This window comes from Heterocephalus glaber, unplaced genomic scaffold, assembly GCF_053883595.1.
Source record: "Heterocephalus glaber isolate CG9 unplaced genomic scaffold, H.glaber_assembly_v1.0 deba00001689, whole genome shotgun sequence".
NCBI classification, from domain to species: domain Eukaryota; kingdom Metazoa; phylum Chordata; class Mammalia; order Rodentia; family Bathyergidae; genus Heterocephalus; species Heterocephalus glaber.
The window spans coordinates 954,164-980,891 of NW_028258414.1; the positions used below are offsets into that span (position 1 = coordinate 954,164).

Below are 26,728 nucleotides of genomic sequence, written 5' to 3' on the forward strand. Positions count from 1 at the left end.
GTTCCTGATTATACTATCAAATTCTCACTTAAAAAATTATGATGGTAAGGTAAACCAGCCAAATGTTTTCTTTTGGTTTTATTATTGTGGTAGATGAATATAAATTGTACTGAAGATAATTTCTGTTATTAGCATAGACCTTTCACGTGCTGTAAGTCCATATTAGCACATGGTAAAGTATATAATGATTTTGAACATAGTAGAATTTAAAGAGAACTATTATTCAAATCATCTTGATGAAGGAGTCCAAATATACTGAAGTCTTGGTAACTGTTCTGTTTTGGAGCATGTTCAGAAAAATAGATAAGCTTTTCCATATTTCATCATCCAAAATTAGATGACAGTGTTCCCAAAATGTTTGCGCATTTAGGCCAGTTTCATAGGCCTTGGGGTTTACAAGAATTCAGAATATTTCTTTCAGAGTAATGCATATGGTCATTAACTGCTGAATAAAGGAGAATGATCTAAATCTGCCCTGTGCAGTATACTAGCTATTAGCTGCATATGGCTGTTTGTAAAATAAAACTTAAAATCTGGTTCCTCAGATGTGCTGTCCACGTTTTGGGTGTTAGGTGCTCATGTGGCCCTGTAGTGAGCAGCGGTGTGGAGCACTTCTGTGAGTGGGCAGCGCTCACCTAGATCGTGCATCTTCTGTTGCGTGGAAAGTTCCTGGACAGGACCATACAGTTACGAGAAATACCTGTCTCCTCATCATTAAGGTCATGTAAAGTATCAGCCACCGTACAGACTTTGATCTGCTTATCTTTTTTTATACAAAGCAGCTACTTCTTTGTACCTTTTCTCAATCACTATGCTTTCCTACCACACAGGAATGTTTTCAGTATTAGTCACAGGAAGGATGCTTTGAAATCAGGACCAATTAAAGAAAATTTAGCAAAGACAGATTCCCTCTGTCCTGCTTGGATGATTCATTCAGTTTAGACATGTCGGTGACCCCAAATCCAGGGCAAGACCATTCTCTGCTCAAAGTTCTAGAGGATGGTCTTTTTCTTTAATTGGTTGTATGAGCTGAAACATTCCAAAGATCATTGTGTGCTCTCTGTTAAGAGTAATTGCAAACATTCATCCCTAAAGTATGCTATCCTGTTTTGAAAAGTCACTGTGGGTTGGGTAGAATGAGGACATTGATGAAGATATTGATATGAGTTTGTTCTTTTCAACCAAACTTCATAATGATAAAACTGAGGTATCAGATTTTCAGTTATATTCTTTTAGGTTAGGATTGCCTATTCATCAGATACTCACAGTTTCTCTTACTGCCATTCCTCAAGGGGAAAGTTTAAGTGTGTAAGAAAAATAGGTGGTCCCATTACAGCTGCAAGGTGCCTGGCTTTCAGAAATTGGACACTAGAATTCTAAAGAAAATTTCTGTCTACCACATTTTAATAAAAAATCTTAAAGTACTTAATTGTACTTTTTTCTGTTCTTTTTAAAATTGACTCCTAGTAGAATTTAATCATCTTAAAGCATGAATACTCCTTTCTCTTAATTTTAAGATTGTTTGTTGTGATACAAAGTCATCTTTGAGATTAAAATACATGATTAGACCATTAACTAGAAGAAAAAAAAGTGGCATCTATGTGCAGGTGATCAGATGACATAAGCAGTCTGGTTTTAATTTGTGGCCAGTACTGATTGTAACTAGGAGGGGACTTGCTCTTTTTGTGGAATTGGCTCAGTATTTCCCTACATCTGGAGTTAATAAACTCTTTGAGACCACATCAGTTGTGCTTTGCCGCAAGAAGTCTTTGATCTGAAAAATAGAGACTGGCATAGCGGCTGCTTCACAACATTGCATCTGTGTTTTTGCAAGCTTTGGTTAAGATACAAAAAGTAGAGTTAGAAATGCTATTAGTCGGGGCTCTATGCGACCATGTATTTGAAAGCATTTTTATTATGATGATATTGTTGAACTTGTATTAGAACATAAATGATATAGTAGTTTAGAATTTTTGCTTACCCTTTTTATTAATAGGAGCTAACCTTTAAAATTCCATTTTTTTTCAAAGCCTATATACAAAGATTGACATTAAAAACAAACTTTACCTCTAATACAGGCCTATTTTTTTCATTCATCTTCAAAATTTTCAAGAAAATAGACAAGAGCCTTCTGCTTTGTGTGGTTTATCTTGGTATCCTTGCTTTCCTTAACAACCGTTAATTACTTATTATGTTACCAATTTTTTTCTTTAACATCAGTTTTTAAACCAGTAGTTAAGTATGTTCCTTCACTTTCTTTTGGAATTGCAAACATTCAAAAATTTAAGAGCATAAGTCCTGTGTGACTTACAGTGAATGGAATAGGTTGAAGGATAAAGAAATAAATTGGCAAATTATGTAGAAATTTAAGCTGACAAATTATGTGGGGGGTTTTTTGCATGAAATGATCCATCAGAACTTTTTTCATAATTATCAAATGTGAAGTTTATATGTAATTTCAGTTTATAACCTAAATAGAATTAGAGAATTTTATATTTCACACTTTTTTTTTTGGTACCAGAGATCGAACTCAGGTCCTTCCGCTTGCGGGGCAGACGGCAGAACCACTGAGCTAAATTCCAGGCCCTTATATTTCATACTTTTGAAACAAGAGTGATATGTATAGTAAATACACACGTGATAAAAAGCATGTGTTATGATGCTGTCTTCTGAATTTGATTCACATTGGTGTTTTCTGGCTAAGTCTGTGGATTTACTTACTCTTTGTAGTTTCAGCTTAGTTTGGGAAAATCTATATACAAACAGGGAAAGGACATCTAGTTTTGGCTGAGATTAGAGCAAAAAGCTTGATTAAAAGAAAATAGTCTAAAGTTCCTTTCCTGAAAACTTTGCCTGCCTGTCATCCTGCCCTATTCATTTCCAATACATTTATGTTATTCCATTCTATCATAATCTTTTATGAAATAGCTTTAAACTAGAATAGTATGTTTAATATATACATAATGAACAAACTTTTATCTGCGATATCCCCCTATCTAGGGTCCTTCTGGATAATTCTTAGGAATATATCTTATCTTGGCCCAAACTTCTCAGGTACCACAGATACGGGGTTTTGCATCTGGGATGTGAAAGGTAGGAAACAAACCTGAACGCCAATTCATTAAAAAGTCACACTTGTGCTAGAATTATCAAACCTAGGAAGAAGAGTAAAAGCAAGTTTCTAAACCTAGTATTTGGGAGAAGTTCTGTGTATATAAAGTCCTATCACACAAAAACTCTTTAAGAAACAACATTTGAGGACTAACAGGCAATATTTAACAGCATTACTGCTTCCATTGAATGATCGAATGAAGATACTCTGAGCTCATTCTTACTGTTTACTTCTTACCAAGGCAGCATGCTAAGCATTTTTACCATCCATTATCTCATCTGATCTTCCTACCAACCCCCCAGATATGTAGTTACTATTAGCACCATCTTACATGAGGAAACTGAGTCTCAGGAAGGCTAGGGTAATTTTCTAGTGGTCTTTACAGATAGTTTATAAATATATAATTGATAATTTATGTAAATAAAAATGGTTCCCATTTTAATCTTAGTGTGCTTCCCTACTATTTTTATTATTATCCATAGTATTCAGAAGTATATGCTTGGTGTAAAAATAACATATGGAAGAGTATAAAGTAAAAGACCTTCACAATTCTAAATCTAGAGATGTAACCATTTTTAATATCTTGTGTGTAATTCCAGAAACTTTGTTTATACAAAAATATGAATTTTTTACACATTCTCCCATAATTTTAATATGTCACTTTCTTCCGGTTAAGTGAACACTAAGAACATTTATTTTGCAACAAAATTTAATGAATGTACCCTTAAACTAAAACAAAAGAAATTATTTTATAAACTATTCACAATAGCTTATCTTTTCTTTCCCTTATACCCGATTCCTTACTTTTACAGACAACACATGACATTCAATGTCATTTGATTTCCTTCTTGGTTTTAGAAGTTATGAGAATGTGTGATTATGTTTTGATTATTGTGGTCAGTTGGTACCTATTTAGTTTTCCAAAGTAATACAAATGTTGATCATTTGCTAATTCAAAATGTTGGTAGTTTATCTGAAGCAAAGGTTTACCAAAGGACATTAATACTGCTTTAACAAATTAAATTAGATTTCTCATAAAGTAGGCCCAGACTTCAAAGAATTAAATCTCCTCCACAGAATTTGGTTTTAATGTATCTGCTGATGCTGTTAAGTTTTAAAAGTTTCTGAATAATTGTGTTATACCTCTCACAGTTACCTTTTAAGAGTAACAAAAGATAGCAACTTTTTATCTAATTCATTTTTATTTTCTTTGATAAATATTGTGACAGCAAAAGAATGAATTTTATAAACTCACTTTTTATACCATTCTGTCTATTCTGAGGACGTTTGTTAGCTCAGTCAGATTGATTGGTCGGTCGGTTGGTTGGTTGGTTGGTTTTGGAGACAAGGTCTCAGTGTGTAGTTCAAGCTCGCTTTAAACTCACTGTGTATCCCAGGCTGGCCTTGAACTCAGGGCAATCTTCCTGCCTCAGCCTCCTGAGTACTGGGATTAGAGGGCTGCACCACCATGCCCAGCTGGTCCAGTCAGATTTTTAATCATAATCCAATGTGAGATCTGTGCTTCGTAATTAAGTCAACACTTAATGACTTTATTTATCCACCTGGTATAATTTCACACCAAGACACAATTTCATGGATATTTGGAATATTTTTTCTAGCTAAAATGAAACATAGTTAGTAGCTAAATTTGACATTATTTATGTGGATTCAGGCAATGTCTTTTGTATTTATGGTAGTCCTTTTTTTTTCTGGATTAGATAGGCTTTTTAGGTACTTTTTGGAATATAGGATTCACATTACATAAGTAATACAATATTCATTTACATTTTAATTAAATTTCCTTTTTAATTTTAAGGTGTATGCACCATCTCCAAATTCGGATGATTTCAACCGTGAATCTCCTAGTTATCCATCTCCTAAGCCACCAACCAGTATGTTTGCTAGCACTTTCTTTATGCAAGGTAAGTTACATCAAACAGCCATCACATATGACTACAGTCATCTGTATATTAGCCCATATTTTAAAGTTTGAAGAAAGAAAATAACTGTGCAGCTATCTATACATTATCTAGGTATTTTGAGACTGAAGTAACTTAAAATTCAGCTTTATAGTTTTCTACTGCTGTATATTGCTTACTGTGAATTAACTGGGTTATCAAACAAACCATTGGAGTGCCTATTGAGTACTGATTGAATTTATAAAGGACTGGGACTTAAATTGAGGAAAATGAGTAAAGCTGCTCTGGCTTGTTTTAGAATTTAAAAATATGAAAGCTGGGCCAGGGATTTAGCTCAGTGGTTTCGCCGCCTGCTGCGCAAGCGCAATGACCTGAGTTCGATCCCTGGTACCAAAAAAAAAAAAAAAAAAAATGAAAGTTATTAACCCTAGTTTCTCATTTAAATTACAGATTCTTATCACACCTAGAATTACCAACATAAATAAAGGGTGACTATCATAGAACAAAGTCAGACTTGTTGAAAGAGAAAAGGTGTTGCATTTCCTGCAATTTATGACTAGCAAATCATTTTTTTGTGGTCTTCTGTGGTTTGGAATTATGAGAAGTATATGTTATGGAAGCAATAAATTTTTACATAAATGGTTTCCTTACTTTATACTGTGAGTGAGGTCACTATGGACACATTTCATTTGAAGGCTATTATGTTGTCATTGTCAGTTACTTAAGCTTAATACTTAATACTTAAGGTTCTCTTAATTAGAGAACCTTCTTTATTCCACAGCTTCAAAATGTCTGATAGAATGTATTTTTCCTACAAGAGATTGAGAACTTCTTTGATATATTTATGGGTATGTCATTTAACCAAAAATTAAATCCAACCAGTCCTCAAATTTGAGATTTTTATTATCTTCCTTGGGTAGAATTTACATCATCAAGGATTTTTAGAATGACCTACCTATTATATTTTGGATTGTGCTTTTTTTCTATAAAGCCTGTTTTTTTTCTTTTACCTAGTAATCTTACAGTTTGGAGAAAAGAAAATGGGTAGGAGATTAAATTGAAAGAAGGAGGAAGAATATCTGGAGGGTACCCTTTGATTTTTATAAACATCATCAAAATAAAAAATTAGATAAGGAAAATTTTCTGTTTCTCTTTTTGTCTTAGATGGGACCCACAATTCTTCTGACCTTTGGAGTTCATCAAATGGGATAAGCCAGCCTGGTTTTGGTGGAATTCTGGGGACCTCCACTTCCCACATGTCTCAGTCCAGTAGTTATGGCAGCCTTCACTCCCATGACCGCTTGGTAGGCAACCACACATGTTGAGGTGCAGCCACACTTCGCCTTCATGTCTGTTTCCTTTGGTATTCCAAGTAGGGAACTTGATTCTGCCAGAACTTCCAAAGTTGGAAATATTTCTAGGTTTAACTGCATTTCCCAAAAGTAAATGACAGCAGTAGCAGTTTTTAGCTGCTAACTTGTGATGCTCTTTTTGACCTGTTACAGTAGTTATCCAGTGTATATACATACTAGTCAGAGATATACTTAACAGTGTGTCTCTGTCCCCTTTTCTAGAGTTACCCTCCACACTCAGTCTCGCCAACAGACATGAGCACAAGTCTTCCCCCAATGTCCAGCTTTCACCGCAGCAGCACCAGCAGTTCCCCTTATGTTGCTGCCTCCCACACTCCTCCTGTCAATGGATCAGACGGCATTCTGGGTGAGCTTTTTGGTTTACAAAACTTTCTAAGACCTAATTTGGGGATTTTTAGTGAACCCCATGTCTTTCATTGTATTTTTTAGCATTTAGTTTAAAAATGAAGAGCCAGGCATGGTGGTACATGCCTGTAATCCCAGAACTTGGGAGGCTGAGGCAGGAGGATTGCTGGGTGGTTGAGGCCAGCATGGACTATGTAGTGAGTTCAAGGCCAGCCTGAACCACATAGCAAGACTTTGTCTCCAGAAACCAAAAAAGAAAGAAGAGAAGAAAATAAACTTTTAATTTTTGTTAATGGAGAAACTAAGAAGAACTATGACTTTTAACTTGTGAAGTATTACAAAGTATTTCCTAATTTGCTGTGACAAATAAGTGCTAACAATAGCAGTCACCTTTAGAATAGTGGCAATGAGCTAAGAATGTATCCTTTCCTGCTGAAATTCTTGATTTGTTTCCCTCCTCAAAATATCCAGGAACCAGAGGGAATGCTGCTGGAAGCTCACAGACAGGTGATGCACTTGGAAAGGCATTGGCATCTGTGAGTATTGATTTTCCATGTTCTGCTGCATCATCTGCACTGCTGAATGCTGTGGTTAGACTGTGTTATAAAGGGATTGTTAGAACTCATTCACTTTATTACTCTTTTAGAGCTATTCTCAGTTTATATTGATGCAAACCCTTAAACTAACTCATAAAAATACCTTCCTGTCTCACCCCTACAAGAACAGCTTTCTGACCTCAATTTAAATATCTGTCTTTGTTTTAATATATAGGTGAAAGGAAGAGAAATTTGAGTGTTTTTTTAATTTAAAGCACAAATGGCTGAGATCCATCTTTAAGTTTGTGTATTTGTTTTAAATACATACTTACTTAGTGACTCATTAAAATAAATCAAGTAGTACCAAGAGAGGCAACACAATCATTCTTCTGATCCAGAGAATGAAATACCTTTCTAAGAGCTTTTCCAAAGTGAGAAGTATTTTGTGTATATTTTTTAAAAGAAAAAAAAAAAAAACAGTCTACTGGAGCTGAGTCATTCAAAACTAGGGAATGAAACTTTGAAAAAAAACATTCATCTAAGAACTCGGTCTAAAATGAATAAAACTGATTCAGAGGATTTTCTAGTATTTATCAATGACTTTTGTGACAAAGCAATGGTTGCATTTTAATATCTGACTCTTAAATGTTAGAATTCAAATCTCTTCTTTTGGAATGCTGAAACTAGGAGAAAGAGCATTGATCAGCAACCTATAAAGATTTCAAGTCTAATTATTCAAAAGAGACATTCTGCTTTATGAAATACCTCCTAGAAGTCACACGGAGTTGTCTTGTATCTTCTGTGTAGTACACTGAACTCTGACAAACATACTAGTTGCTGTCAATGGCAAAGATACAACACTTTAACATGCTAGTGGGAGGCAACTATTGAACATTTAAAGACATAAACCTTTTTTATATTGCTTATGTAAATAAACCTTTCCTTTAGCCATGTATGAACTTCTTGAGAAATGAAGCCAAGTCAAATTTATCTGCTACATAGTGAAGCCCCACACAAAGAGGAACTCAGTAAATGTGTACTAAATTCAGTCTTGGAGCATGTATAATAATAGTGGAGATAATAACAAGGCCCACAAAAATTATTAGCTGTAATTTGAATGCTTTCTAGGTGCTTGGCACTGTGCTAAGTATCGATGTGGCCTATTTGATCTAATCCTCAAGAAAACCCTTGTAAGGTTGGAATTATTATCCCTCTGTTACAGATGAGGAACTAAGGTTCAAAAGGTTAAGTAACTTGAGCTCAGGAAGATTAAGTAGCTTGCTCTGGGGCTCACAAAGCTAGTATGGGTAGTGCTCCTGTACATGAGAACCTGACCCTCACTAGTTTGAGACTGCTGTGCCTATCCAGGAACTGCAGTGCCATGGTGATGAGTCGTGTGGAAGTGTAGATGAGGATCAAGGAGGATTGTCCCATGGTTTTTTGAATTTATTCCTACTGACAAAAACCGTCTACTTAGGAAGAAAATAATTACTGTACATTGTTAAATCCTGGAGACTTCCAGGGGATTGATTGGCTTGCAATATTCCTTCTGCAGAATCGGAAGAGTCCACTAACAGATATTTCACATGTAAGAGGACAAATAACATTTAAAGTTTTAATATTAGGTAACCTTTTAAAATAGAATATGCAATTCAGATGTTTTTGTTTTACCTCATAGGTCATTTGTTTGAGAAAAACTTCTATAAAGAAACTTGGCATGTAGGCAGGCAAGAATCTATGGTGTTCTCAGTGGTCTTCAATCTCTTTTTTGTTACTGTTTAAGTCTTTGAGTGTCTTCCCATATTCTGAACACATACTAGCCCAGGTAGGATGGCATTTGGAAAAGAAAATCCAAATTCCCTCTGAATGGAAGCCAGGGAAGAAATGTTTAATCTAGTTAGTGGGTGGGCTTTGGTTGTCATGGGAACTCAGCTCTGTCATCCTGTGTTGTTAGGAGGCAGGAGCAGCCAGGTCATTCCATAAATCATTTCTGTCATAGCTGATGATGATGCATTCCATCTGCTCCATCACTACATGCCATAGTCTGCAGATTTCAAATCCCTTCCCTCAGTCTGTCTCCAGCACCCCCAATCTGTACACCTTCCCAAACACATTCTTTCTTTAACTTTTGTTACAGACTCACATTCATTTAAATATGTGTTTCATGCTTTACATGTATTAAAAAATAAAAACATTACATTATCTTAGGATCGGAAGGATTAGAAGAGATGAGAAGGACCTTAGTGAGTATTACATTTGAGTGTCTAACATGTGTATCAGAATTTTATGTTAAATATTACAGATCTTTGGAAATGGTGGCCATGAGTATTTGAAATTTTAAGTTATTTAGAATGTGACATTTTCAGTATAGTATTTAGCTTTAGGTGGAGAACCACTGTGTTATCATTAGAAGTTAATTCTGGTTCTCCGGTTGTCTAATGTATGTCTTAGAAGGTCTTTCATGTGCGAAACATCAGAGGGTACAACCTTTGTTCTACAGTTTAGGTATTAAAGAGCACACAGAATACTGTGTGATTAAACATAGAAGGCCAGATAATGCATTTGCAAAGGTTCTTTTATTTTAGGTTTAAGCCTGGATAATTGTGGTCTTAATCTCAGGATAGCAAGAAAGAGAATTGTACATGAAAGTATTTACACAAAGTTCCCGAAGCCCGGTGGATTATGCATTAGTTTAGATAATAAACTAGGGTAGATAGAAGGCAGGGAAAATCTGTGTATTCGTGCCATTTCTAATGTGTTTCCCTGAACATTTGCCAGACAATAACCCTTTAAGATTGTGCCCATGGAGAGTTCTATAGAGCAAGAAACATCTGGTTTATTTCAGTGCCTAATACCATATCAAAACACTCCGTCTTTAATTTAAAGGAGATCAAACAAGGGGACTGTTTAACTTTGTTGATTATATCAGACTTCTTTGTGATAATTTATGTTTTGATTTCTACCTCAGAGCAAGAAGGGGCCAAAGAGCGTGTGTGTGTGTGTGTGTGTGTGTGTGTGTGTGTGTGTGTGTGTTGTGTTGTGTGTTGTGTGTGTTATATCTGGATGGGTAATGGTCACTAGTCTATAACAAGAAAATTCATGGAAGTTGATGTTTAAAAGTAATTCATGAGATAAGTTTCTTTGTTCCTTAGACTCAGTAGCATTAACATAATAAAGATTAACTGAAATGTGCACTGTAGTGTTTAAAAAAATTGGGCTCACAGTTCCAGAGTTGGGCCTAGGAGCTCTCCATTGTTTCTTTTTTGTTCGAGGCCCTTTTCATTAGCCTTTGGCTTATTGGCACCCTGCTGGTTGGAATGGACCGTGACTGATAGGAGGAGGAGCCTCATTTGTTGCAGTAAAATGAGGCATATTACTGCATAAGCCTGGCAGAAGGTGTTGGGACTTATTTATCATTGGTCATTTAGTGGTGGGGACGTGGGCTGCATGCTGGATGTGTGCTTACTTTGTTCATGCTCTAAACTAAGCCACCCCACCCCCATTTTTAAGTTACTGACTTCTTTTTTTTTCTCCCTCAAACACTAGTGTTGGAGTTCTTTAAGGCCAGAAAACACAAAAAGAAATGTATCTTTGATTTAAAATGCTCTTTGCCAAATAAAGCCTGGTGTCTAAAATTTCTTAAAGTAGCGCAACAATTTCTATAAAATAAATATAATGTATTCGTAATTCTCTAACAGAATAAATTTGCAAAGATTAAGTTTAGTGAAATGATTGATGACCCAAAAGATTGTGTTATACTTTTTTTATGTTGCACTGATCTTCTTCCCCGCACATAACCATTCTTTCTATGAAAGTAAAAGGGATAAGAAAGGCTCCTGTAACTTTCTGGGCTTCTGTAAGTTTAGAAAATGTATTGCAAGTATTTCTGTCTGTCCTCACTTTAAATGGTAAAGTAGAACCAGCAAAGGTGATGGGCAAGTGGGAAAAAAAATGGCTTTTTTATTGTACAAATTAAGAAAAAATACCAGAAATATGTTTTTATATTTGATAGTTTTGGTACTCCTTTTTGACCAGTGATTTTTAAAAGTTTACACTTGTTTACACATAGGACTAGAACATTCTGCTAAGTCATTTAAAGTGATCTTAGATAACTCTAAAGTAATTTCTTCCTTATTTGACAAAAGGAGTTGTCACCATTTCTTGACTTGCTTAGGGATTGTTTAACTGTAAAGGCAGAGTTATGAGGAAAAATAAGGATTAGTAGTCCATTTATACCCTCAAAAGCCTATGTACCTACCTAATGATGTGTTATGGATAGCCCAGTTGCAGTACATTAACACACATTCCCAGAATTGTAGAATCTCACTAATTGTTCTCAAATCTTGCATGCTATAAAACTGAATTGAAATAAAATTACCTGTATAACAAACTCTCTTTCCCTTTTGGTATTTCTATTAATGAGACTCCCAGTTATATAAATACTAAGATAAATACCACCATTTAAATAGTCCTGACTTGGGGGTGGGGATTTAGCTCAGTGATAGAGCATTTGGCTAGCATGTGTAAGGTTCAAACCCTAGTGCCCCTACACACACCAAAAAAGGGGTCTTTTTGTAATCAATAAATATTATAGCAAATTTCAAGAACAATTTTGTCACTCAAGTTTTGAAAATAGTGTTGAACAGCTGCTTGTACAAAGCAGAGGCTGGCAGTGATAGATTCAGTGTTAACTGTATAAAGTCCCTGCCCTCAAAGATCTTACAATGAAACAGGCAAAATAAGACAGATAACCAAAAGATGGTGAGACACAGTGTCAAGAAAACTTCTAAAGAGAAGTTCAGGTTATTCTAGTATTATAAGCAAGATGGAAATAGGGAAGTGATATTTGAGCTAAATAAACTTTGATGTGGTACAGAGTTCCATGAGGGACAAATAAGTAGACATTCTGAAAGCAAGGCAAGCTGTATTCAGAAAATGAAAAAATACTATGGGTAACAGGATGCATAGATTATAGAAAATAGAAAGATATATTGTGACTAGATTAGGAAAGGCATCAAACGTCATTCTTTTCATCATTTTTATTTGGTAGGAACAGGAACATGGTTATTCACAACTGTGTGGGGGGACAACTGCTCAGGCATTTATGTGTGGGATGATTTACATAGTCCATCTCTGAGTTGTATTAGAATTAAAAGTGATGTCATAGCAGAGGATGGTGTGTACCTGTCCCAGAAACTGAATTTTCGGGGTTGCTGTATACAGAGTGAAGAGTAAAAGAACTGGGGAAAGAGGAGAGAGAGCTGCTAAGCCAAGGTAGAGAAACAGAAAATAAAGATGGGAGGAAGCTCATGGCAGCAAGGCAAAGTTTGGGTCTAGAAGTTCTCAGCCTGAGGCAAAAGAAGAGCATGTCTAAGAGTGAATTTTTTTCTTTTTTTTTTGGTACCAGAGATCGAACTCAGGTCCTTGTGCTTGCACAGCAGGTGGTAAAACCACTGAGCTAAATCCCCGGCCCACCAGAGGAGCCTGTCTAGATGGCGATTCCAAGGCCACCAGTGTGAGGATAGAGATGTCACTTTCAAAGTCGTTCATGGGGATGTGAAGGTTGATACGTTACAAAAAATGGGGATACCAAGAGATAAAGCAGAAGTAAATAGAAAACTGAGACTAGACTTATGGGGAAATCTGCAGTAAGGAAACTGAAAGAAGAAGAGAGGTGGAATCTCAGTAAATACAGCCAAGGACTGAAGGATCATTCAGAAGGGAATTCTAGTAAGGATAAGCTCTATTCTTATCAGTATATATTGAACCCCCACCATTTGGAATCTGAAGATGTAGCAATGAATAAGGCAAAGTTTTTGTTCTTCTGGTGCTTTGAAGTTTGGTGACCTTACTTACGTGATTGAAATAAACCAGTTTGTATACATGAGCCACTAGGAGCCAAAGGGTGACCTGTAGCTAATTTTCATATATGTACTGTTTTTTGATAGGTAGCAGTTCAGGTGCTGGGGGTGTAATTACTGAGCTGCACCCCTACCCCTAAGTAACAACTTTTAAGAACAGTAATATTGATCTTATACTACTTCTCTGTTAATAAGTACTCCTAGTCTCTTGAATTCTTTTAGATATTTTGAGACAGGGTTTCATTATATAGTCTAGCCTGGCCTGGAACTCACAACAATCCTCTTGCGCTGTCCTCCCAAGTACTGGAATTACAGGCATATACCACCACACCCAGCTCCAAAGTTTCTTGAATTCTTTTCCATAGCTTTCCTTTTCCAAAGTGACTTTTAACTTGACTATGCAACTTATATACCTGGCTATTAGAATTGTTAAAAGGTAATTACAATTAAAATCTATTAATTATATAATTGGCATATTTTACTTGAAGTAGATGCATCCATCAGAGGAGAATAGACTTTTTGCTGTTTGCAATTTGGAATTAGTGAAAAATTTAAAAATGAAAGCCTTTATATGTGTTCATTGTGACTTGTGGAATTTCTTTTGCATGAATGTGTCCTAATACCTGGCTTTTTCAGATGTTGAAAAAATGTATTATGCTTTCTTTAAAAGCCAATACTTAGGCTCCTTATGTGCCGTAACTAGAGCCACTTTAAATTCACTTGAGTTCTAAACTTACTGAGACTGAGGACTTTTTTTTTTTTTTGGTACTAGGGATTGAACTCAGGACCTTGTGCTTATGAGGCAGGGGGTGGAACCACTGAGCTAAATCCCCTGCCCAGGATGACTCTTTATATCCAGACATAGTTTTCCTTTTTAAAATATTTGGGTACAGTTTGGCCACAGAAGTTGACTCATTTGCTGAAATGCAAAAATGACTTACTTGGTTTTTTTATAAGAATAGAAGTGTTCCAGAAGAGACCTTTTCAGGGCCCTTGATACCTGAATTGAAGGGACTTTTAAAATATTTACTGATTAAGTAAACTTGAATGAATTTCTGTCACCTTTACTGGACAATATAATATATAAGTATAGCAACATCTTTTAAAAATACCAAAATTTGTACATCCGGATGTTATCCACTTCAAGGAGATCTGTCACTTCAGACATTTTTTGTTGTTGTTTTTTTCACTTTTTCCAAGGGTGAAAAAGAAACCTTTTGAGAGTAAGTTTAATTTTTTACAACACAATAATTTGGGGCTAAAATTAGCAAATACATTGTTGTTCAAACTAGTAACTTAAAAAAAGAGGTAAGTGAGGGCCAGGGATTTAGCACAGTGGTGCTGCCACCAGCCTCATAAGCACAAGGTCCCAAGTTTGATCCCTGGTACCTAAATAAATAAATAAATAAATAAGAGGTAAGTGATAACTGTTTTCAAAAATATTTTCTTTGGTTGGCTTTTTTAAATTTTTAAAGATTTTTAAATTTATTTCTTTACTTGTTTTTGGTGCTGGGAATCAAATCTAGGACCTTGCTGGTTCTGGGCATTTCAAAAGATTAGTTAATAGTTTTGTTAGGTGATCACTTTTTAAAGATAGCACTTATTTAGATGACATGTTTTTGAAAGATTAATTCTCATATTTGTTACCCTTTATAGTCACTTCTTTTTTTTATAGTAACAATTAGAAACCTTAAATTATTTCTAACTAAAATATCTTTTTTATTCTAGTCTTAAAAGTGAGACTACTTTTGCCTTCATGTAATAAATTTGTCTTAAATTAATGAAAAACCTTTTCACTGTAATCTTGGGCAGAAGGACACCTTACATTATAAAAATTATTCCCTGTGAATAGACTTAACGTTTTTGCCTTCTGTGCATATTGATTCATGTGTATCTCTTGTTTTCTGATTAGATTTATTCTCCCGACCATACAAGCAGTAGTTTTCCGTCAAACCCATCAACACCAGTTGGATCACCTTCACCTCTGACAGGTAGGCTTCTCTTTTATCTGACTACTTCATAACACGTGTGTCCACTTGGCAATATTTCAGTCATTTATTTTTCAGTAAACAAAAGCATCCTGGATTCATTCTGGACAATACTGAAATATTTGATAGTTTTGATTTGTGTGTATCTTCCTAGATTCTTAAAGTTGTGATCATTTTTCATAATAATTGTAATAGAATAAAAATAAAGCTGGGTAATTGGGATGAAGGTAAGATACAGAGGAGCAAAATCAAAGTTTTTTTATAAAATGGCATAGGAAAAAACAGTCTTTTTAGAAACATAAGGGTTGAGGATATAGCTGAGTGGTAGAGTGTGTGCTTAGCATATATGAGGGCCTGGTTCTAATCTCCAGCACCACAAAAATCATGAAAACGATATGAAACATCCTTCTTCCATGTCTTCCACACTGACCGAGCACCATGTGTGAGACTACTAAATGAGTAGTAAATAGGCTCATGTAAATAGGCTGTCTTTATTTTTTAGGCCCACTAAGTCATTGTTTCACACACAAACAAACATAAAATTCTTAAGGATTATGTCATTTTTCTGCTAAGGAAAAGAGCTCTCTGTGCTTATGGCTGAATAATGTTAGTGGAGATATGTTAAATGGTTCAGATTTCCTTTATTTCCTCTTGGTTTTTTTCATAATAGTTTTGAAAGTTCAAGATACTGACCTACCATATGAATTTATTGAGACAAATTGCTATTGTAAATTAAAACTTTTTTATACTTATTAGGAATAAAGTTATATAAAAATGTGTATCTGTTAAGCTATAATTTTATTTTATTTATTTTTAAGCTATAATTTTAAAATTTGACCTTTATTTTTGTAAGCATTGTGTGGAGAAAAACCTCACTGAAGGAAAAAAATGCATAGCTTCTTTGAAGAAAAGACATTATTAGGCAAATAACTAAAATTGCTGTATTCATTTCAACAGGAGTTGACTACAGAAATAATCGCTTTCCTAAGCCACTAAAAGCCAGTGTTCACATGGTTTATGTTTTCAAGCCTGTTGTCATTGTGCATAGTTTCTGGCAACTGGGGCTCGGAGGTGGCAGGTCCTACTTTCACCTGTGCTTTGTGTGTGAGTCTGTGACTCTGCTCAGCAGCACTCCACTGTGGAGATGATGAACTGGAGGCAGCTGCTGGCAGCTATTAGCAGGTTCTGCCACTTTCGCAGACACTCTGGCTTCAGCTGTCTAGTAAAAGTTGAACAGCTGTGCCTCACACAGACAAGACTATGAAAGATCCATTGACTTAAAGTTGTTGCTTAACAGAGCTGAAATTACAGAAAGAATGATGTAACTTTTAATCCTATTCACCCCCTTGGCACACTTCTATTAAAATTATCAGTGTCATTTTTGCACAGCCTATTTCACTTTCTCATCCGAGGTATCCACATTCATCCTTACTGTACATCCCTACTGCTCTCCTCTGCCTGGAATCATAGCTCCTGACATGTCTTTCATGTAGTTCACACTGGAGAGGAAGGTTGTGATAGAGCTCAACATCTGTGAAAGGACATCAGTGACATGGAGAATAAGACACTTAGACATTTTCAAAAAAATGATGGTCTCAAGAAAAACCTCACATGCCCTTCTCCAACTTTATGTGATGTTTAATGTGTGATGTTTGCTTTGTTTTTTGTTTTGTTTTGAGTCAGGGTCTTGTATAGTCCAGGCTGGCCTTGAGCTCAACAGTGATCCTCCTGCCTCAGCCTCCCCAGTGCTGGGATTACAGGCATGCGCCACCACACCCAGCTTTAATGAGTGGTTTTCTTTTCCCCTTAAAATTCAACTGACTAATGAAAATGTAGACTTTTGAATTATGTAATGAAGGTTAATAATAGGCCTCCTTTTCAATTCAGCAGATATAATCAGAGAAAAATACTTTCACATACTCCTGCAGAACCATCAAATCAAAGACTGATTTCTGAATTCTGAATTCTGTATCTACTGCTTCCTTCTTAGCCTCACAATCTACACACACACTCGGTGAAGCAGTGATGAAAAGAGAAGAGGAAGAAAGGAAAGCACTGTATGATAAAAATATTGACAGTAAGGGAAAAAGAGAAAGAGCAGCTCTACACTCACCCTGTTCCTTCTGCCTGAGCATCAATCAGTTGGACTTAAGCACAGACTTTGTAAGGAGGGACAGACAGATGCAGATAATGCACACAGGCAGCTTCTGAGACATTTATTCTGGTTCAATCTCCCTCATTGTCCTGTGGAACTTAACAAGCCAGGAACATAAATTTCTACCTACACAGTATTTATGAAGAAGCTTCTGAGATACTGTGTCAGTTAGGATGCTTTAGGGATGAAAGGAAAACAAACTGTCATCCTAGCCAGCTTGAACTATAAGAACATTTGTTACCATGTGTGGCCAGAAGTCCATAGCAGGCAAGGTCCTGGCCCTGTGTCTCAGGGTTCCTACTCTGCTGCTTAGCAATTTTTTTTCTGGCTAATGGCAAGATAGCTGTTTAAGGTACTATAATGTAGACATAATTATGTCCAATAGAAGAAAAAGGACTGTGTCTTCCTTGTCTGTTTAGAAACCTTTTCCAGAAGCCTCTTCAACAGACTTCCCCTCATCGTTGGTCAGCATTGGCCTTAATGCAGTTACTTACAACAGATATGGATCTTTCAGACTAGAAAAGGATACCTACTCTGAACTAGGAAAGGACAGGCCCACCTACCCACTCCCTTGGGAATGAAATCAGGGCTCTAGTAGCAAGGCAGAAGAGAGGAGTGACTGTGTGCTGCAGTGGTCAGATAGTAAAAGACATAGCGTTTGTGTTAAGGGAATGCATTGAGCAAGAGTGCTTAGAAGCAGAACTATTCTTTGCCTTTCTTTACTTCCCTATGGAATAGAAATGAATTAAAGTTCAGTAATTACAGGAGTCAGTAGCAGTCCTTAGCATTTACAGTTAAATAAATAAGTAAAATCTTTAGAGTTCAATGAGGTATTAGTTTATGGTCAAACATACCTGGTGTTAAAACAGTTGTCTGATTTCAAAATTTTTTAGTCTAATTGAGAATATAAGATGAAAATAGAAGGGCCGGGGATTTAGCTCAGTGGTTCCACCGCCTGCCTCGGAAGCACAAGGACCTGAGTTCAATCCCCGGTACAAAAAAAAAAAAAAAAAAAGATGAAAATAGAGCCACAGAACTCACTGTAAATGCATGGTCTCCTGAAGACTAGGATTTTCAAAAGAGGACAGGGAATTTTCTGGATGTAAAGGGCAGAGCATAGCAAAGACCCAGCTGTGAGCAGGTACATAAGCTATCCCTCCAGAGTTACTGAGGGGCTAACAGTGAACAGTTCTTGTGTAGGACTAGAGAACATTAACATGGAGAGGTTGGCTGGGACTGAGCTGGGGAGAGCAAAGCACATACCACTGCCTTAAGGGTTGGGATTATCCAGCTTTTTCCAAGCTTCAAGGAATCTGAGTTTAGGGGAATACTACAAAGAGAACAACTAAAAGAATAAGAAAATATGTGGTAAATGGCCCTAGGAATTCTCTCAGCCAAACAAAGTGTTGCTGTCTATTCTGTAAATTTATTAACAAATGATAATAGGTGAAGACTGGGTGAATCATAGATTCAGTGACCTTCTGAATTTTTGGCCAGATAATTCAACCATTTTATCCTAGTCACCCAGCTAGCATGTTTTCTGTAAATGTCAATAAACTTGAATATCAAGTAGGTTCATTATAACCCTTCTAGAATGAGAGTGGCTTTTGAGAATAATCATTCAGTAAAAAGCCTGCAGGAATGACTGAAATGGTTTCCTCCAGAGAGCAGTTAAAAGCTTGTGTTTGTCTACTAGAAGGAAGCAGAAGCCTGGACCTCTGTGTCCACACCTGACCTCAGGGACAGTGAAGGAGGAACAACTCTAGATAACCCCCGAGGTCCCCAGGCTGTGCTGGTTCTCACATACCTGTATATTAATGCTGTAGTCTGTGATTACAAGTTACAAACACCAATATGATTCCAAATTTGATGTTTATATTTTTATTCACACACTAGATTTTTAGAACCATTTTTATGAAAAATTAAAATTTTTATGAAAAAAATTTTGTAACAAAGAATAACAGTAGTTAATGTAGTGTACATCATTATCTTCAAAGTAGTTACGCAGAGTACAAGACATAAACCAAAAAGATTCTTACAGAGAAGAAACAGATAGTATCACAAAACTTTCTTTTCAATGAACTAAGGTAAACCAGTAGTATAAATGAAACAAATTAGCATATATTAAAGTAGTTTTGAAACAACAGAATAGATAATTTGGGGAAATACTTGAACTTCTCCCTACTTTCTATTTATCTCTCTTCTGTTTTGCTCTGTGTGTGTGTGTGTGTGTGTGTGTGTGTGTGTTATTTCTCATGTAAGACAAATCATGCAATATTTAAGCTTTGTGTGTCTGGCTTATTTCACTTGTGTTCTCAAGTTGCATCCATTTACCTAAAAATGCTTCAAGTTTATCTTTCTTTATGGCAGCATATTATTCCATTGTATATAAATTCCTTATCCATTCGTCAATCAGTAGATATATAGTGTTTCCAAAACCTAGTTATTATAAACTGTGCTGCTTACAGATGCAGCTATGCATGTATCCCTATAATATAATGATGTTAACTCTTTTGGAAAGATACCTAGGAAGGTATAGCTGGGTCAAATGGAATTCCTGGTTTTTTTTGAGGAATCTCCACTGATTTCCACAGTGATTATAGTAGTTTACATTCTGACCAACAATGTAAAAGAGTTTCTTTTTCCTCCACATCCTTGCCAGCATTTTTGTTATTATTAGACTGTTTGATGATAACCATTCTTTCTGGAGTAAGATAGAATCTCAGTATAGTTTTAATTTCCATTTCTCTGATGGCCAGCACTGATGAGCATGTTTTCAAGTATTTATTGGCCATTTGTACTTCCGACAAGTATCTATTCATTTTGGTTGCACATTTTTTGATTCTTTTATTTTGGGGAGACTAATGTTTTTGAGTTCTTTATACATTCCTTATTAGACCTCTGTCTGAGGAATAGCTGGCAATATTTTTTTTTTCCTATTCTGTAGGTTGTTTCCTCACTGTGTTGGTAGTTTCCTTTGCTGTGGAGAAGCTTTTTGATTTGATACGATTCCATCTGTTGATTCTCAGTTTTATTTCTTGTGCTCTTGGGTTTCTGTTCAGAAAGTCCTTGCATATACCTATGTCTTCAACAGTTAACTATTTCATCTTAGATCTTTGATCCATTTTGATTTTTGTTTAGTACATGAGAGCTGGGTTTGGACTCAATCTTCTGCATGTTAATACCCAATTTTCACATACTAATTTTATAAAGAGATGAAGCTACAGGTCTGTCTAATGTCAGACACATGCTAATATTATGGTCTGTGTTCAGAATTTGAATCTTACTCCCACCCTCAAAATTTGCATCTGTAGCTAATGAGTCATCAGTAGTCTTAAGATTGCAAAGGTTTTGGAATACTTTTTTTTTCTTCTTTGTTTATTGCATGAAAAACGCACCATTAGAAAGAAATAACAGTAATGTCCCATGATTTAAAAGACCTTTAGGCTTATCAAGTGAGTGCCTTCATATCTGTTAAGATCAACTTTGTAGCAGAACATAGTAGGGTACACCTGTAATACCAGCACTCAGGAAGCTGAGAAAGGGGGATCACGGAGGGTTTGAGACCAGCCTAGGCTACGTAACAAGATCCACTTTGTGAGGCAGATTTTAAAAGACAAAGTGTGTCCTTATTTTATATCTGAGCTCACAAAATTGATAGTACAGGTTACCCAAATTATTGATCCACTAGGTACTTGTATGCACTAAAATTCTATGCCCTTCTTTGAGCTTTACCGTCCATGATGTTAACCTCTGCTAAGGTCTCTCTTATCTGGCCATCCAGTTGTCAGCCCCTTTGTGTCCAGTAAAATGAAATTTTGAAATGACTGGGAGGAGTAACAAGAACTTTGTCTGTGAAATAAATACAGCTTTAAAAATAAAATTAAGTAAGTATAACTTGGAAATATTTCAAGTTCAAGCAGATACCTCATCACTGATTTGACCGTGTTAGTTTTCTTCAACCAAACATGCAACCATAGGGAGCCCAATCTAGAAGAATGAAAACAAGATAGTTTCAAGTGTATATCTGTTTTTTCCAGTTGAATGAATCATATTTTGGAAATAGACCTTCACATAGTTTCTTCATGTTACCATAAAAAATTATGACTGTAGAGCTGGAGTGGTAGAGTGCCTGCCTAGCCTTGTACAAACCCCTGGGTAAAATCCCCAGCACCAAGTAAAGGGAGAGAAATGATGAGTGGAGCTGATTTGTTACCTGAGTAACTTAGTGCATATACCTGATTTTTCAGCACTAAGCTACTGAAGAACCACAGAAACTGACTGTTTTGTACAGTGTCTATACAAATGCTGATGATTCTAAACTGTTCACGAGTAAAACCAAGTTAACTTGATGATCAGGCTCCTATCACAGACAGAGAGAGCACTCCAAGGGAAGTTGGAAGAAGAATGGAAATTATTACAATACACTGTAAATATTAAGGAAAGGTATTTTTCAGTAATTTAGCATCTTCAAAGAAGAGTATGATTATCCACCTAAAATTCATTGTTTTGGATCACTGTTTAGTAAGCACTGTGTACTGAAATCATGGTAAAGTGTTAGTTACCTGATTGTTTTTGTATAAATTCTTCATATAGTCAGTTAATAAATTTTCCTGCTTGCTGAATTTTATCTGTTCATTATAAAATCAGCCCACAAGTTCATTTCAGTGAACAATAGGAGATCATCCAAAATTTGTGTGGTTGATTTATGATTACATGTGTCTGTCTAACGTGAAGCCTTTAATGGTCCTCAAAGTAATTTTTCGGTTTAAAAAAAAAAAGCAAAAGCACATAATATATATATTTAGTATTGAAAATGTATTGGTATAATCACAGCAGTATACAGTAGCACTTGTGAAATCTAATCAAAATATTACAAATCTGTGTAAGCAGCTTATCAACTTGAAAAAATGTATGAGTGGTGGGTTGTTCAATGATCAGGTTGTTCAGTAATTAAGTGACAATTGAGTGGTAGCTAAAATAAATATATTCCAATTTACTTCATTTGTTTTGAGATAACAAGTTGTAATTTTACATTATCTTTTCTTAAATATAACAACTGAACCTGTACCAACATTTAAACTTCACTTAGCAAAACAGAAAACAAATTAAGTAAACCTTCACCATCAGCTTCAGATCTCCAACATAATTGAGGCTGTCACAGAAGCTTTCATGAATAGCAATACATATACAGTTTGTTGAATGGTCTTTATTCTTTTCTGTGAATAACTTAATTTTAGATGAACAGTCCTGAAACAGTGAAGATTTTTGATAAATTGTTTTGAGAATTTTTTGAGGGTTTTTTTTTTCTCTTTAAAACTATTTTGGCAAGACCCATTAAAACATTGCATTCCACCCAACATATGGAGGAATTTTTTTCCCTTATGGCTATTTCCTGTTTACTTATTTACCAGTTCATTCACTCTGTTTGTTTGCTCATTTATTTTTGGTGTTGAGATGCAAACCGATGCCCTTGTGCATCCTAAGCACCTAGCTGCACTCCCAGCCTCATTCTTTCATAAACTCATATCCTTTCTTTTTCTATCTTCATTACTTTTTATTTAATTTCTACTTTCCTAACATCAAAAAAAAACACATTTAACAAAAGTTTTTATAATGATATTTTTCAAATAAAGTGGTGTATATTAGAATAAGTCATGTTTGGAAGTTTTTAAGTGACCCTAAGTGTGTTTTTAGTTGTCTGGAATCGCTTTGTCTACAGACTGCTAAAGTTACTGTATCAGTTAATATCACACTTTAGTAAATCAGTTTGCTCTTGTGAATTTTTTTTTTTTTTTTTTGGTACCGGGGATCGAACTCGGGTCCTTGTGCTTGCGAGGCAGGCAGTGGAACCACTGAGCTAAATCCCCAGCCCAAATTATTATTATTTTTTTTGGTACCAGGGATCAAACTCGGGACCTTGCGCCTGCGAGGCAGGTGGTGGAACCACTGAGCTAAATCCCTGGCCCTGCTCTTGTGAATTTTAAGGATCATAAATATGTATATAACCTTTTAATTGAGAAAAGCTATTTGTTTTGAAAACATGCATTTTTTTTGAAAACATGCATTTCTGAAGAAAAAAAGTAAGTTATTTTATAGCACTATTCATCATAACTAGCACCACCCAACATTTCCAATGATAAGGTAATAGCTAGTTAAGCAAATTAAAGTATAAACAGATAAATATTAATATAGTAATTAATAGTATTGTCCAAGATTGTAAAACCATGGTGGGGAAGGGAGATAGAAGAAAAAGAATGCACATTAGAAGTACATTTTCTCAAGATACAGTTGCATGTGGACAAGGTCTAAAGAATAGGTAAACATGAAAGTAGTTGGTATAGTTATTTTCCTTTGTTTTCTCAGCTTCCTACACTGTTGTACTGATAGATAATGAAGAGGTTTTGTTTAATATTTTGAGTTAATAAGTAACCAACCTATGTCAAGGTTGAGCAAAAATTTTCATGTGAATTTATGAGTTATCATGACTTTTTCCTTCAGAGCATTGTCAAGATTGCTGCATTAACCCAGGTAATTTTGGATGCTTTTGGCTTTAAACAGGTACCACTCAATGGCCTAGACCAGGAGGGCAAGCTCCTTCATCTCCAAGCTATGAAAATTCACTCCACTCCCTGGTAAGAGCCTTTTATAAATCTTTACAGGTCTTACAGAATTTTATCTATACATAATTTGAAGTTCTTTTTTTTTTTTTTTAAATAAATCTTGGGTAACAATGAAGAAACAGTGGGATAGCCTTACACACAAATTCTTTGCTAACAAATGGCCTGATTTAGCTAAACAATACAAAACACACTGAGTGTGCCTTTTGCCATCTGTTCTTGGGGGCATTGGGCTTCTGGTGTCAGAACAGCTGGTGTTAAAACAATGTTATAAGACTTTGGTTTCTTTGACAAATCTTGGGCTTAATTTTTCTATACTTTCATGTTTATGTATAAGGGAAAACTTTTTTTTTATATCATATGAAAATATATAGTTCATTACATTTACATTTAAAATTTGAAGTGAATATCAATTATTTTTGTCATGGAAATATTATTTCCTATGTGTTCCTATAACTAAGAATATTGTGCAAATCATACAAGGAAAACATTATCTACCAGACAAATAAGACAGTAAAGAAACCTTCTAGGTACCAGAGGGTGAAGAATTTGTGGTAGAATGTTAACTACTGTTGCTTTTATATGCTTAAATTTGTAACCCACAGTTACAAAGTATAATAAAAACAAAGTAAAGATGATCTAATGGAATCCTTAAATGATGCTATCATTTAATAATTCCAATTTGCAAATGGAAATGTTCTTTTTCTGTGACTAACAGAACATTTTAAATTTAGGGAGTTTTCGTCTCATGTATTTTGCAAACAAATATAAGCAATGTGTCCTCTTTAGATGCTAACCTTATAACTTCCCTGTTAAATTCCAGCCTTCTCATACCTTAATACACGTAGGTCTCTCAGATCTCCACGTTAACTGTACTAACATGTTATGCCAACATGCACATCAGCTGTTTTCTCACCTCTGTTGGAGTTAATCTTAACCTGTGCTTTGCCTCCTGTTCTGTCTTGACTTTGCCAGAAAAATCGAGTTGAGCAGCAACTTCACGAGCATTTGCAAGATGCAATGTCCTTCTTAAAGGATGTCTGTGAGGTACTATTTCTTTTAGATGGTGCCTTTTTTGTGTTTCAGTTACTTATCCATTACCTATTTAAAATCTGTACAGACTCCAGAGTCTTAAAATCAAACATTTGACCGTTACAGTTTTCATAACAATATGTAAGAATAGACTTTTGTCTCTTATGTTGTTGAGAATAATTTTTTTTAAAGAGCTCTGCTGGCATGTGCTTTTGATTTTTAAAATTCTAATATGTTTGTGTATGGGGCATGTGTATGTGTATATCAACAGACAGACAATGTCATTTCTTCACTTTTGTTAAAGAGCGTATCTGGATATGTTTACCAATAAAGATAGGTATGCTTTATTCACCTAAAAAAATACTACAACTTAAATTGATGGATTTGAGGACCCTTTCCCAAATTGACATCTTTCTAATTAAAGTACAATTTATTCTTTTTATTGACTATTATTATTGACATACTACCATTCATCTTTTGTAGAAGCTAAAAGAAATAACCTCATAGTAGTTTGGTAAATTTGTCTTATGAAAAGTAGTAATTTGCTCTTGAACCTACAGGTAGCCTCTTTTTTTATTGTTGATATGTAGTGCAGGTAGTTGGTTTTGAAGCTGCTTGATATTCTATTTCACTTGCAGTCTTTCAAAGTAAGAAACATAACAGCTTGATAAATTGAACTGATATTAGCAGTGACCTCCATGTTTGTTTCAATCCTTACAGCAGTCTCGAATGGAGGATCGTTTGGACAGACTGGATGATGCTATCCACGTGTTGCGGAACCATGCTGTGGGACCTTCCACCAGTTTACCTGCTGGTCACAGTGATATTCACAGTTTATTGGGACCATCCCATAATGCACCAATTGGAAGCCTCAGTTCAAACTATGGAGGATCAAGCCTTGTTACAAATAATCGATCAGCTTCAATGGTAAGATAGCCAGCCCTCATCTTTCTCATAATAGCCCCTAAAGACTGCTGCCCTAAATGTTTCCATGAAATATTTGGGGAAGAGTCTTTCTTTTTGAAAGGAAGATAAAGAGAGGCTTTTGAGTTTCCTTTATTGTCTGGGGCAGAGTTACTGGCTGAGTATTGATCCATAAAATCCTGCTATGAGTATGTAGAAGAAGAAACTTTGTACAGATACCATTTTAGCTTAAACCTGGATTTTGTTTTTCCAAATGTGTAAAGATTGGCACAACAGTTTGTGCCTTGAAAAAGTAGGCAGGAAATTTGAATAACAGTGCAGTAAAACAAGACTGAATTTCAAGGATTCTATTCTAGGAAAATTACTATTGTGCTTTAGAATCCACCTTCAACCACAGAAAAAAATGTGAAACTCGGGCCTGGGATTTAGCTCAGTGGTTCCGCCGCCTGCCTCACAAGCACAAGGACCGGAGTTCAATCTCTGATACCAAAAACAAAAACAAAACAAAAATGTGAAACTTCAGTTTGTACAAGTCCAAATTTAAACTATTTGCAAATGAAATTAAATGGGGGGGTTAGTTTTTAACAACAGCTATAATTTAAGTAACAAAGTAAGGAAACAATTTTAGATTATGCCTACAAGAGAATAAAATAATTTAATCGATATTTGAAAAAAACATGGTATTTCGTGGGGACAGGGTAGGGCTCTATAACCCTTACACATCAGAAATTCTGTTTTGAATGTCTTACATTATTTTCTATCCAGATTGTCTTTTAAAGGAGTGAAATTCTTTTTGAACCTGATATTTAATTAATGCTATATGTTTGCGTGTTTATGGTATGGGTCTTAAGGTTCACTGCATG

At 35.4% G+C, this 26,728-nt stretch overlaps 1 protein-coding gene across 15 annotated transcripts in view; it reads left to right on the forward strand.

The window, feature by feature from the left end:
* The window catches only part of Tcf12 (transcription factor 12), a 384,470-nt gene that overhangs the window by 332,117 nt on the left and 25,625 nt on the right, over positions 1-26,728 (forward strand). For 8 of the 15 annotated variants that reach the window (XM_087199164.1, XM_021237170.2, XM_087199160.1 and 5 more), the window contains 8 exons: positions 4,929-5,034; positions 6,196-6,335; positions 6,606-6,750; positions 7,221-7,285; positions 15,059-15,137; positions 23,851-23,924; positions 24,885-24,956; positions 25,662-25,868. In XM_087199164.1, coding sequence (XP_087055290.1) covers positions 4,929-5,034; positions 6,196-6,335; positions 6,606-6,750; positions 7,221-7,285; positions 15,059-15,137; positions 23,851-23,924; positions 24,885-24,956; positions 25,662-25,868 — 888 coding nt within the window. The remainder of the gene's footprint in view (positions 1-4,928; positions 5,035-6,195; positions 6,336-6,605; positions 6,751-7,220; positions 7,286-15,058; positions 15,138-23,850; positions 23,925-24,884; positions 24,957-25,661; positions 25,869-26,728) is intronic. The other 7 variants (XM_021237172.2, XM_004855748.4, XM_004855751.3 and 4 more) reach the window with 3 other exon arrangements.